This window comes from Salminus brasiliensis, chromosome 20, assembly GCF_030463535.1.
Source record: "Salminus brasiliensis chromosome 20, fSalBra1.hap2, whole genome shotgun sequence".
NCBI lineage: Eukaryota > Metazoa > Chordata > Actinopteri > Characiformes > Bryconidae > Salminus > Salminus brasiliensis.
In genome coordinates, this window is record NC_132897.1 from 8,581,702 (window position 1) to 8,594,639 (window position 12,938).

General features: G+C 42.7%; 1 protein-coding gene across 1 annotated transcript in view; it reads right to left on the reverse strand.

The window, feature by feature from the left end:
- Positions 1-12,938, reverse strand: part of pappab (pregnancy-associated plasma protein A, pappalysin 1b) — an 85,735-nt gene that overhangs the window by 16,824 nt on the left and 55,973 nt on the right. Inside the window, exons 14-15 of the mRNA XM_072664988.1 lie at positions 11,235-11,403; positions 140-323 (exon numbers count right to left, since the gene is read on the reverse strand). Of these exons, the coding sequence (XP_072521089.1) occupies positions 140-323; positions 11,235-11,403 (353 nt within the window). The remainder of the gene's footprint in view (positions 1-139; positions 324-11,234; positions 11,404-12,938) is intronic.

Genomic DNA, 12,938 nt, shown 5'->3' on the forward strand with positions numbered 1-12,938 from the left:
AACAGTCATACTTCACATTATCTCCCCCAATATAACACACCCCACTTTGCAGTTGAAGCAAAGTTGACATTTACAGCCATCTTAGTCACCTTCTCAGACCTAGTGGTCTTTGGCTGTGGACCTTCCGTGCTGCACCCACCTATGAGCTGTGCTGGCTGCCGGCACTGGAAAGTGCACCTCTTGCCGTAGGTGGTGCCCTCGGCGAACTGGAAGACAGCTGGGTGCACGTGGTACTTGTCAGGCCTGCCGCAGTCCACTGGCTCGCAGGACACCTGCTTGTTCCACTTTCCGTCTGCACAGGTCAGGGTCGCCGTGGAGTCCGACTGTGCGGGGGGGAATGACCACAGATGAATTTAGCACTTTTTTTTTTTTTTCATCTCTCTCTGTGGATTTGATAAGAGAGCTCCAGGTTTCTGTGGGGTTCCAGAAGATCTAAGGTCTAACACTGCACAGTAAAAGCCAAGGATAACGTCCAAAATGAGGGAAAAACTCCTCTTCCTCAATAAAAAGTTATTGTGTCTGTGATGGATCTTTCACTGAGAAGGGAGTGCAGGGGGCCCAGCGGTCATTGCGACGTCGACTGCCGATAATAAATGGCGTGGGTAGAGAGTATAAAGCTGTCAGGAGCAAAGGCAGCAGGAGTCAGGGGTCATTTCAGCTGATTTAATAAGTCATTTCAGGAGTGTGGAACGCCTGTAAAGACATCAGCAGAGCCTCATCAGTGCTGCTAGAGGAGCCCAGGCCAGCCACACACTCCCTCACTTTCTCTCTCGCTCGCCCGCCCGCCTGCCCGGCCGCCCGCCCCCTTTTTCTCTTGAAACACCACCATTGTCTTTCCTCCTTCTTATAGCCACAGCGGCTAGCACACAACACAGGCCGCCAACAAACGTCAATTTTCTGGTCACTAACGGCAACATTCCAGCTAAACACAACCTAACACTGAGGAACAGTCTGCTTTGACTGGAGCTCATTCGGGCTGCAAAGCCTCCATGCAGGGGCTGAAGGATCCCAGTGTGTTGCAAGATGCAGTAGGAGTGTTTATTGGACCATTACTGGACAATTTAGCACCACTAGAACTGTTCTAGTGCAGGGATATTTGTTGGCTGTTTTTATTAACCTCTTAAAGTCCACATTCCTCACTCATAACTACATCCTTTGCATATTGGTCTCATCACAGTTTGTGATCATTTACAGAAGCTACTGAACAGCAAGTTTTAAAGTGGGAATTCTGGGTCACACATGTCAGATTGACAGAATTCAAGGTTTAATATTGTGTGATTTTTTTATTTGCCCAGAATTTATTACACAAATATGCTAAAGCTACAACCACAGTGCACAGCAAATCCTAACTGCTAGCCCAGCTACACTGCTAGCCTAATAGCCACCCAAGCACTAATAAACATCTGTGGTGCTAGCAAGCACATTACTGGTACAGTGTTTAGTGCAAAACTTTATGAAAGACATTTCAGCAAAAAAAAACAAAAAAAGTTTTATAGAAATGAAGCCAAAACTGTCCGCCAAATTGTCAAATTTGCTGCCAGAGTCTGAGCCTACTAATTTCAGACCAAGCGCGTCTCAGACGGCCTTCATTGAGCTTACGGTGCAGTCTGTTGAGTAAGAGTAATGTTTCAACAGTCAAAGTGTAGTTCATGTAAGTTCCACTACAACTCCATGTCATGAACAGAATGGTTACAATGCAGGTCCTGCAGACGACCAGGCTTTTCCAGTCAAAGCTGTCAATCACTTCTTTCCCAAGTGTAACCTCACCTTCTTATGATGTAGCAGACTAAGGTTTAAAAACTGGGCCAATATTAGCACAGGGTAAACTAACTGTAGGTATTAGACACTGGAGATGGAAAGAGTTTAGAGAGTTGTCATTGAAACAAGACCTGGGGTTGCTTCACTTTTGAGAGATGTGCTGTCTGTGTTTTCTACGGTCATTGGAATAACCCAATTGCCCTACATATGAAAGACTGTGGTTCGATTCTGAACTTAGATGAAGAGAAGCTTACAATTCAGAAGTTAAAAACATTTAGCTATACAAGTTATATAAGTAGAAGACGACGCATCTTCCTAATAGTAAGAATCCACCCCAAATATGCTCAGCTTAAAAACATGTAATCAGAAGTACTCAAACCAGGGAAAGGTGGGTTGGCATGTTTACAACAGTTTACAACCTAGACGTTTTTTTCTAACACAGCAACACCATCCAACATGAAAGTGTGCCTTTAATGAAGCGCTGCTTAAAGATGATCAATGAAAGTCAATTAAATAAGAAATCTACAGCACTGGACAAAAAGCTGTACTGTGCACACTGAAAATGCTGGGAAAACCACTAAGATAAAGTCACTGTTTGGTAGCCAGTCAGTAGTTACTGTAAAAGAAGCACATAAATCAAACTGTCAATGAATTTGTAAATAGTTGCTCAAGGAAACGCATTCAAAAAATTGCCATAAATTTAGTCCATGATGGCAAGTTTGAGACTTTAAGCCAGCGAAACTACTGTGAGCGTCCTGGGTTTTAAAATGCGGTCTTCATGTGGTTGTCCTATTGTTTCGTGTGGTATCAAGCATTAGGCAAAAAGTCTAGTATAACATGAACCATCCTCGGAGGCTTGGCCGGCGGCCGTGTGTGCGCTCAGGGGCCAGCCTGTTTCAATGAAACACGGAATAAAACATGCTCTCCTCCACAGATCTCTTAATTTGTTTATGACAAGCGCCAAAATACTGGCCATAAAAAAAGAGATGTCAGAGATGTAGCTTGAACCAGTTTCTGTGGAGCCAAATAGTTTTTGCTGGCGAGGCGTAGATTATTGTGGCAAACGTTCTTTTACTCACATCCACAAAACTAAACACTGAAGGGGACTGCTTTTCTTGTTGCTTTTTTGGCCATAGGCGCTCCCTCTCTTTCTTTCATTCTCTCTCTTACCCTCTCTCACACAAAAATGGCAGATTTAAGGCAGTGGAATGCAGCAGGGCTGTGGAATCCAGCGCTTATCTAATGTTCTGTACCCTCTCAGGAAATATACCAGCACCTAAAACTGAACAAAACAGCAGGAAACAGTTGAAATGCAATCCAGACGCAGTTCGAAAACTTGCCCTCTCTCTCTGCCTCTTCCTTCTCTCGGCCAAGGCCTCTTATTGAAAACAGCTCGTCGGCGGGAGAGCGCGAACGCTTCATATTTTCTGGTGGATTTTTGAAAGAACAAACAAACCTGAAGCAGTTTTGTGCCTCATCATCATAACATTGGGTCAATAACATGGTAATAACACAATGACTTGGCAGACAGATTCCATCCATTCACGTCTGCTTAACATTAACACGGTGCCACAAGTTAGACAGAAACAATTACTGCTAATAAATAAAGCCGCCACGAGCGGACAGGACAGCGTCAGGGTTCCTCCTTCAAAACCCTTCCATCTCGACTTTGTGGTTCCATCATGGATCTGCTACTTTAAAATTTTAGGGCTGACATTAGTAATAACCAAAAATGACCCTTTTAGAGGTTGATGTACTCGTTGCCTTTCGCAAAAACACGGTGTAACTGTAAAGAATCATTCCTCCTTCTTAACTCACTAAAACAGGTACAGGTTGTAAATTTTACCAGCAAAAGTGTGAGATCGTTCATTATGATTTGAATGTATATAAAAATGTACCCCCCCCCCCCCAAACAAAGAAGAAACGGAAAAGAAGTTGGCAATATTTACACATAAAATTATAATATTTCCACGTCAGCATCAAGACATTTAAAAATTCCTGCTTTTGTTGGAGTAACTGTCTATACTGTCCAGACTTCTACCAGATTTTAGAGCACTGCTGAGAGTGACAAGAGTTAGTAAGGTCATGATGTTGGATGATCACCACCACATCTTGTCTATAACGCCCCAATTCATCCCAAAAATATTGAATGGAGCACCATTATGTTGTGTACACAGCTCCACAGCACATGCCGGGGGGCTTTACACCTCTAGCTCACACCTGGCATTAGGCATGCCATTAATAAAGTAAAACATCAGTACTGTATATTGTATTGGTGTAGACTATATGCATCAGAGGAATGTATGGACAGAAATTGACAAAAGTATAGCAAACTAAAAGTCAAAGCCCAATAACTAGTAACCGAAAATTGCCATTATAAAAGAATAATCCCTACTATATATATATATATATATTATATATATATATATATATATATATATACATATATACACACATACACACACACACACACACACACACACACACATATATACTCCTTTCGAAATAACAAAAGGTGTTCCTGTGAGGAACTAAAGCAGTGAGCATTACATTACATGGTGGATAACCCCAACTCACACCCTCCCAAGCTTCACTTCCTCGCAGGTGGTATCCACTGCTATCCATTACAGTGAGCAATATTTGTACAGTGATCCAATACTGGACCACTAATAATAATTAAATTCCTGATATATACGTGCACCCCTACTCTCCATCCTGTTTCAAAGCCAAGCAGCAGTACAGACGCCTGCTTTACAAGCCTGCTCTGGTTGCACCATGGTGGCTATTAAACAAACGACCCGAGCTGTAAGAGGCATAAGGATCTGCGCCGGAGAAGAACAGGACCAAAAAGCAAACAAAAACAGTCGTGGTCAAGCAGGAGACTCACAACAAGGGGGCTGTTTAAATAGCAGGCAGTCTTTCACAATTCACACACACGCACACAAGCAAACACACACGCACAATGCACACAATAACGCACATGTACAAACACAACCGTCTAGATTTAGAACTAGCTGCTCAACAGGCTGTCACTGGCGGCTGCCTCCTCCTCCTCCTCCTCCTCCTCCTCCTCCTCCTCTCCTTACACACAGAGGAATGGCTTGCGAGTAGCTCGTCAGAAAAAGGGAACTGGCATCCCATCTGGGTGGGGGCGGTTTTGGGAGGTGTGTGTGTGGAACGGGGGTGTCTGCGTGCAAGGAGTTTCCTTCTTTTAAAAATTTACAGCTTCTGATTCCTCCTCCTCTGAGAATTTAACTACCACTGACTACTGTGCCTAATTCAACACAGATGCCCCTACTGCCTCCTTTCCTTCTTTTGTACCCCACCCCGAGCCTTTCTCTCTCTCTCTCTGTTTTCACGTGTGTGAGCATGCACGCGGTCAGACACGTATATATAAGGCATGCACAAGCATGCACGTGTGTGCACAAAGGCACACGCGCACACACTCCGGCACACGCACAAGCATGCACGCGCCAGAACAAAGGCACAATCATACACTCAGGCACACGCACAAGCATGCACGCGCAAGCACAAAGGCACACGCACATACATGCAAACGCAGGCACAAGCATGCACATGCGAGCACAAAGGCACATGCATGAACACAGACACAAGCACACACGGGCACAAGCATGCACAAAGGCACGTGCACGGCCCTGCACACTCTCACGCACATTCACGCATGTACACACGTGCACCAAGGCACTCAAGCACAAAGGCACAAGCATACATATACATGCACACACAATGGCACACACATGAATGCAAAAACACACATACACACACGTACAAGGACTTAAGTGCCTCCGTGAAAAGAGACACACACACACACACACACACACACACACACACACACACACACACACACACACACACACACACACACACACACACACACACACACACATTAAAGTTAGACTAAGAAAAAGAAAAGTAAACCTCCAGCGCCCCATTTGCCTTTCTGGCCCACTGCAATGTTGTTGTTTGTCTAATGGTGATTTCAGGACATGCTCTGCTTTCAATAACACCCTGGCAAAAACAAGCAGTGCACAGCCAGGACGCGGAGGCCACAGAAGACACTGCGCCCCTTGTGATGTGCCACCCCACTGCCAGTGGTGTGAGCAGGACAAAAAAAAGAAGAAGGAGGGAAAAAAAAAGAAAACCAATCGGGCCCAGCCCCTCTCTCCTCACGCAGGCAGCACTCTGTCTCGCTAACTGTGTTTTGCGCTGCCGTTTCTAAGTACAACTTTTTTTGTTGTTGTCTGGAATTTTGGAACATCCCGAGTTCCATTATAGTAAGAGGTTAATGGTGAAATGGCTAATTTCTCACTGGCTTCGCCTTTTAGAGGCAGACGTTAGTGCTCTCCGGAGACGGCGGATAAGCAGTAATTGCTGTGCTGGGATCAGCACTTTCCCTTTCAATGCAAACCCACGAGCACCCTCATATTGACGTCATCCATCAGACCATCACACTCCCTCTCTCCTTCTCTGCTCGCAGTTCTCCGCAAGAGGCTCCTGACAGGGGTTAGGGAGTTCCTTCAGGTGGGTTCAGTCGCAGGGCAGCTGATCTAAATACGCCAAGCTAACCTAAGCAGTACTGTACAAAAGTACTGTTCATTCCCAGTCTAAAAAAATATATAAAATAATAGAAAATGACGCAGAAGTGTCCTAGAATGCCAAACTGTATTTTCTTGTCATAGTTGAATAATGAGTGTTCAGACTATGGAACGAAAATACTTTGAACCTCAAACTTATTTCAAAGAAATTCTGCCATAAACAAAACAGGCCAATTGTAAAACCTCAAATCTGTTATGTAACAGTCTTGATTTGTTACATTTATGCCCCCAAAGCAGACATACAACCAGCCCAGTAACCCAAGAACAAAGTCAAAGCCAACAAAGTATTCAATCATGACTGCGACTTCTGGAGAATATGGTGTTGTTGACACTGAACAGCAGCTCATTAGCCTCAGACTCTGCTAGTTATGGAAATGCAGTTTGCTATGCCAACCACCATGCCAAGCACCTTTAAACCAGGCCTTGTGACCGTGGCTCGTGCAATTGTCCGTAGTAGGAGAGCTCAGGAGAACTTTGCATGTGACAAAGGGAAACGCAGATTCACAGAAGGCTAAAAGGTAAAGCTGCAGTCTCTTATCTCCAGCATTCACTCCCTCAAAAAGGAACTGGACCAACTCAGCAAAACCAAACTGGATCTAAACACAGCAAGACTTGATAAGGCCAAACGTCAGCTTGCTAACAGCACATCTTACTCAAGAGGACAGCTACACTATTCGGTAAGACTCTGGAATAATTGGTGTTTTTGTTACAGTGTACAAATGCATTCTATAATATGTGGCTTCTGCAAGCTTTCACCATTGACATAAACCAGCCAATAAAGGCAGAAAAAACTGCATGTTTACACAAATACACTAGCATTTTTCATATAATTGACACACACAGACACAGACACACACACACACACACTTACATTTTCATTAAATGCATTATTTGGCACATTTAATAACTGCATATAATATGACATCAGATATATCAGAGAGAGTGGATTATAATTTTTACCTCTTTTGAAGATTAAAACTACCATTTCTGTTAATCTGTTTTGATGGTGTAATAATACCGGTGTTTTCCACATCATTAGACAGACCGTTGTGCTGCTGTTGTAACTGGGAGCACTGCAGCAACATAGAAAATACACAGTAGGAAAGACTTTGTACATTCCTGAAATTTAAGTTCTTCAATGATTCTTGGCTTGGACATGTTTCTTGGGGGGAAAACATCTACTTGGTGTAGAACCCTACATTATATAGGCTCAAGCATGTTCTACTAGCACACTTCTTTAATAAGGAACCACAAGTGGTCCTTCAATGGCATCGCACCACAGACGGCCCTATCATTTTTACAGAAATGTAGTTACTGAAGCAGAAGCTGCAGACTTTATGAAAACCCTCTCACCTTACATAACCAGACCAGACATCTACCCCCGTAAGGGCCCCTGCAGCCCCCCAGTGCTGGCCCCCAAAGCCCCACTGTTATATAAACCAAGGCCTCCCAAAAAGCAGAGAAAATCTGTCTGCTGCCTTTCTCTCTCCAAATGCGTAATAGCTGCTGTACAGGAGCCAAACTTCTGAGCGGACTGTGGTCTCTGGCAGCAAACAGCCCAAACACCTACATACAGTACAGCCCTCGCGCTTGCAAAACACACCGAAACCCTGTTTTTACACCACTCTTTCTCTATACTATTTACAGCCTTCTGCTGTATTACTTCTGTCGGTTTGTTATTTGCTTTTTTTCCCGCCAGAACCAAAACAGCAGGTGCGGGAACCCGCAGAGGAACCCTGTCCTACACACAGCCAGAAACAGACTGAGGCAGCTTTTGTGAATGAGCAGGCCTGGATGCCGTGCAGACATTGTAACGCCAGCACGTTTGCTGACTTTATCAACAGTGCTACTGCTACTGTCAGTCTTTTGTGGAGAGGTGTGGAGTAAACAGCGCTCGCTGCAGTGCCATTGATCCCAGACCCTCGGGGAGTGTGGAAGTGGCAAGGCCAGATGTTCCGCTGCCATGATTTCCATCTCACTCAGATAAATCACAACCTGACAGTCTTCACTCGAATATACTCTTAACCCTCCTAGGTTGCCTCTTCTTGTGTTGTGTTCCATTACTTTGCACCGATACTGTACAGCTCACTGAAACAAGCTGAGAAATAATAAAGTGTTAAGAAAATTTCAGTAGATCACTTGTATTTGTAAGTTGAATGGAGAAGTTTACTTATGATTTTATATGATTTTAAGATTTTTATTGTTGTGCCTATTGTTCTTTTACATAAATCCTCTGGGAACACATTTTAATAGATCACCAAACCTCACTCCTAAGACCTCTCTGAGAACAGTCTGGGCATGGTCTTAATATTCTAATGAATGTGTGTGACTGACAGCCGACTATCACTGGCGAACAACCACGGTAGTACACACAGCCTTGAGAAAGAGAAGCTGTGCTTTTTAGCTTTTTAAGTCGATTGGCGGATGTGATTTCACATATCTTTAGGCTTTGAAATCTGTAACTGAGTAAACAGCCCATATATAGACAGAAGCTTAAGCTGCGGGAACTGGGGAAGCGACTGCCCCGGTCTTCTCTCTCCCATCCAGAGCCCGTCGGCTTTCTACTTCCTGTACCTGTATGGCTGGGTACAAGTGGTCGGTGCTTAGCGGATCTCCCCAGCTATGGTACTGCTGGACTTCCTGTTCATCTCGACACCTAGCCACAATATTTTTGTGGCGAAGTGGAGAGATGATGGGCTCCGGACGCAAGGGATCGTGGGGCAGGCCTGTACCTATACATGGGCTGGTAACTTGGTTACAGATATCAAAACCACAGTAAACCCTAAAGATCTGTGAAGTCACAACTGCAGTTCAAAGTAAAAAGCTGTCAGTCACGCACACTCGTTAGAATATTAGGACCACGCCTAGACTGCTATCAGAGAGATCTGATGAAAGCATTATGCAGATTTTTGTTTTATCAGATTTCTGCTTTGTGTTTTCTATTTAAACTGCTCCAGAGTTATATTGGCAATGCCCTTCTAAACAAAATTTTGGCAACTAAATGCCTGTGTCAGTAATAGGTGCACCGTAAAGTAGCTGAACAAAATTTGACCATTTTGTACATTTAATGTTAATTTGTATCGTGTCTTTATTAAACACCAGGTTGCCTCACAAGTATGACAAGTAAAGGGTTTAACTAAGTGTAAATTTAAGTGTAACTATGTAAAGAAATGACATCCTATTCCCATAGTATTTAGTTAATAATATGTAAATATTAAAGAAAAAAACAAGCAATATTATTAACTGGAATAACAATGCATTTTCTGCTACTACACTGATTTTCAGTCAGTCAATACAAAACCACACCAAAAGGAATAATAACGTTCAGTACTGAAACGCAACTTATTCGCCCATTAATGTGGCATTTTTTTCTTCTTTCTACTGTGTCGCCGAAAATCTTTGTCTGATCTGCATGTTGCTATAAATATTTCAGTATACATCAGTAATGATAAGCACAAAGAGGAAGGACTATTAATAACTGGCAAGGCATCAAGTCAACATTTGATCGCAGTGCAGTAAATGTGGAAAATACTATGTACGGGCAGGCCTGGTTAGTGCTCCTTTTGTAATTATACCTACATTAAAAAAATAATAATAACAAAATAAAATTTTGTGGTAATCTCATTTTTTGAAATGAATGAAACTGGTTCTTAATAACCATGTTTACAAACCACATAATGGCAAAAGGAAATAATATGGTCTCATTTAAAAAAAAAAAAAACCAAAAAAGTGCTTTAGATGTTTGAGAAATCAAACCCAAATGTAGCTCCTAATGTAGACACCGGGTAGCCTTGGTACACACCAATCACATAATGCTGACGTTAGGCTGCTTGGCTACTGATATATTACACACATATACATCCCTACCTACCTACCTACAGCCATAACTCTTTCACTTCACCTGTCAGTAATGCTAAACATTGTGGCATCTGTCAAGGGTTGAATATATTAGGCAGCGAGTGAACAGTCAGTTCTTGAAGATGAGGTGTTAAAAGCAAGAAAAATGAGCAAGAGTAAGAATTTGAGCCAGTTGTGATGGCTGAACAACTATTGGAACATTTCAAAAACATTAGACAGGTCTTCTAGAGTGCTCCCTCAGTGCAATGGTCAGTACCTAGGGTCCAAGGAAGGACAACCAGTGAACCGACAACAAGGTCATAGATCCCTGAGGCTCACTTAAAGGATCTGCTGCTAATGTCTCTGTGCCAGATACCAGGAGACCACTGATCAGTACAATAGTAAATATATGAATGCACACTCTGGCCTAAAGTAATAATGAGGAATGAGTAAAACATTAGACTTGAAATCAGGAGAGAGAGTAGATGCTATAAAAAATCTCTTTGGCTTATCCTGTATCCCCCCCCTCCTTCTTGCTCCCTGAAAGGAAAACCTTGTTTTTATTTGAGCCACATGGACGTTCCCATGGTTTCAGGCCCCTTAAACAAAGTGGTTTAGGAAGAAAGACATAAAACTAGGGAGAAGCCAGCAGCAGCTCTGAACCCTCCAGCCCCAGCACCAGCCACGGGGAGTGCTGCTTCCCTTTCTGACAGCTCGCTTTACCCAACCAACGAGAGCCATAAAACTTTACTGCTGCTCGCTCCATAAGCACTTAGAGCATGAGGACATGGTTATTGTGGCGTAGGTGTAACATCTTGCGTGTGCGAGAGAGAGAGAGAGAGTGAGAGAGTGAGAGAGTGAGAGTGAGAGCGTGTCTGTGCTTCTGTGTGAAATCTGTCCGAAATGACTCCATGTTTTTGACACTACTGGGCAGGATTTCAAAGTGTAGATCCACAAACACACACAAACATTATTCTACCTAGTGATAAAACACTCTAGGGGGGGTATAAGTGAGAGCAGCACCTGTGTTTTGATGATGTCATCGTCTCTGTGGATTTTCAGTGTGTATCCGCGGTTGCAGGTGACGGTGCAGCGGACGCCGTTGAAGTAGCCTGGACTGCTGCACTTCATCACCGCATTGTGAACCAGAGGCTTTTGGCAGTCAATCGCATCACATGAGTAATGCACACAACTGAGAGAGAAAGAGAGTTAATATTAGCATTAGCAGATGATCATCTGATCTTAGACTTGGTTTTAGACTTCGGCTCGTAGAGCAAAACCAAATGTGTGTGCACCATGCAATGTATGACATTACTGATCCACATCAGACAACAATACAGACGGTAATACAGAGCATGTGGTCAGTGACAGCTTACTGACAGCAATTCATTGGCAGCAGTTGTTTTGGTGCAGCATTTGATGCTACTTAAGCCCTGGGTACACTACACGACTGTCGACGAAGTCGTAGCTGATTATAAAAAGGGTATCTCTTAGTTTTGTTGATTTTGATTGCTGAACTGAACATGCCCCAAAACGCGTGTGCGTCAAGTTACCTAAAAGAGGCAGATTCACGCCACCAAAAACACCCAAAACAAAAGAAATGTGAAAAAGGCCTGTGTGACGCATTGTGGGTTGAAAGAGTTAGCATGGTCTGTACAGACTGCAGAGGGAGTTGGAGGTGAGTAGCTGCTGTATAATTTAAGGTACAATGTCAAATTAAAATGAGAAACTGCCTAATAACCTAGCCTACTCAAATTTCATTGGATACTGATGGGACCTTTCGCATTGAGTAATTGACCTGTAGACACATTATTAGATTACAGTCAGATTCAGGCCGAAAATCACCAACGTTCGACATGCTCCTACAGGTCTGAAAGCAGGCACGAAGTAAAAATTACTACTTGATTCTCTCCAACTGTCGACTCCAACTGACTAAAACCTGAAATCGGGGTACAAAGCACGTAGTGTTGCCCCGGCTTTAGCAATGCTCAGTAACGTTTTACACGGTGTCTGCAATAGGTTTTAAAAACAGTCCTTCATTTATTCATTTTTCACAAACCTTAGCAAAACACGGGTATTCTCATGCCTAAATATGACAAATATCCTACATTTATTGTGACTAACATACGACATCTCTATGTTAAGGATGTACGTTTTAGGCAGCGGGGAAGCCTCTGAGCTTTCTTGCTTTCTGAAGAACTGAAATGAGTATATACAAGTAGCTACAATTTTTACTTTTTTAATCATTTTTTTGTATTGTAGTGAATAATGTAATTTGACCAGTATTGCAGTCTTATCACTGTAAGAGTTTTTTTAAATTCGTTCAATCTGTTGATAGAGCTAGTTAGAGCTACAGGTGAATTATTTCATCTCAAGCATTTTCACTCAGTGATTTGGTAGGAGGGGGAGGTGAAGAATGATACTATTGGTTACAATTATCCAATACTATTAGTTACAAGACAATCTCTGAAGTTGATGTAACATTTTAACAGATTGAAGAAAAATAAAATGTGATAAATGAAACAATGCTTAATGTAATCAGCGTCATGAAATAAAGAAGTCTGTGTTAAGGTCAGATTTACTGTAAACTCTCTTGTGATGAGTTCAGTTGTTCCTCTATTGGAGAATAAACTGGGCAAAGCTTGACTGCAACATCAAATAAACAACAGTGTTCAAAGTAATAACACTTATTTGATTTGATTTTCCTCTGAAGCTTTTCTTCATTTG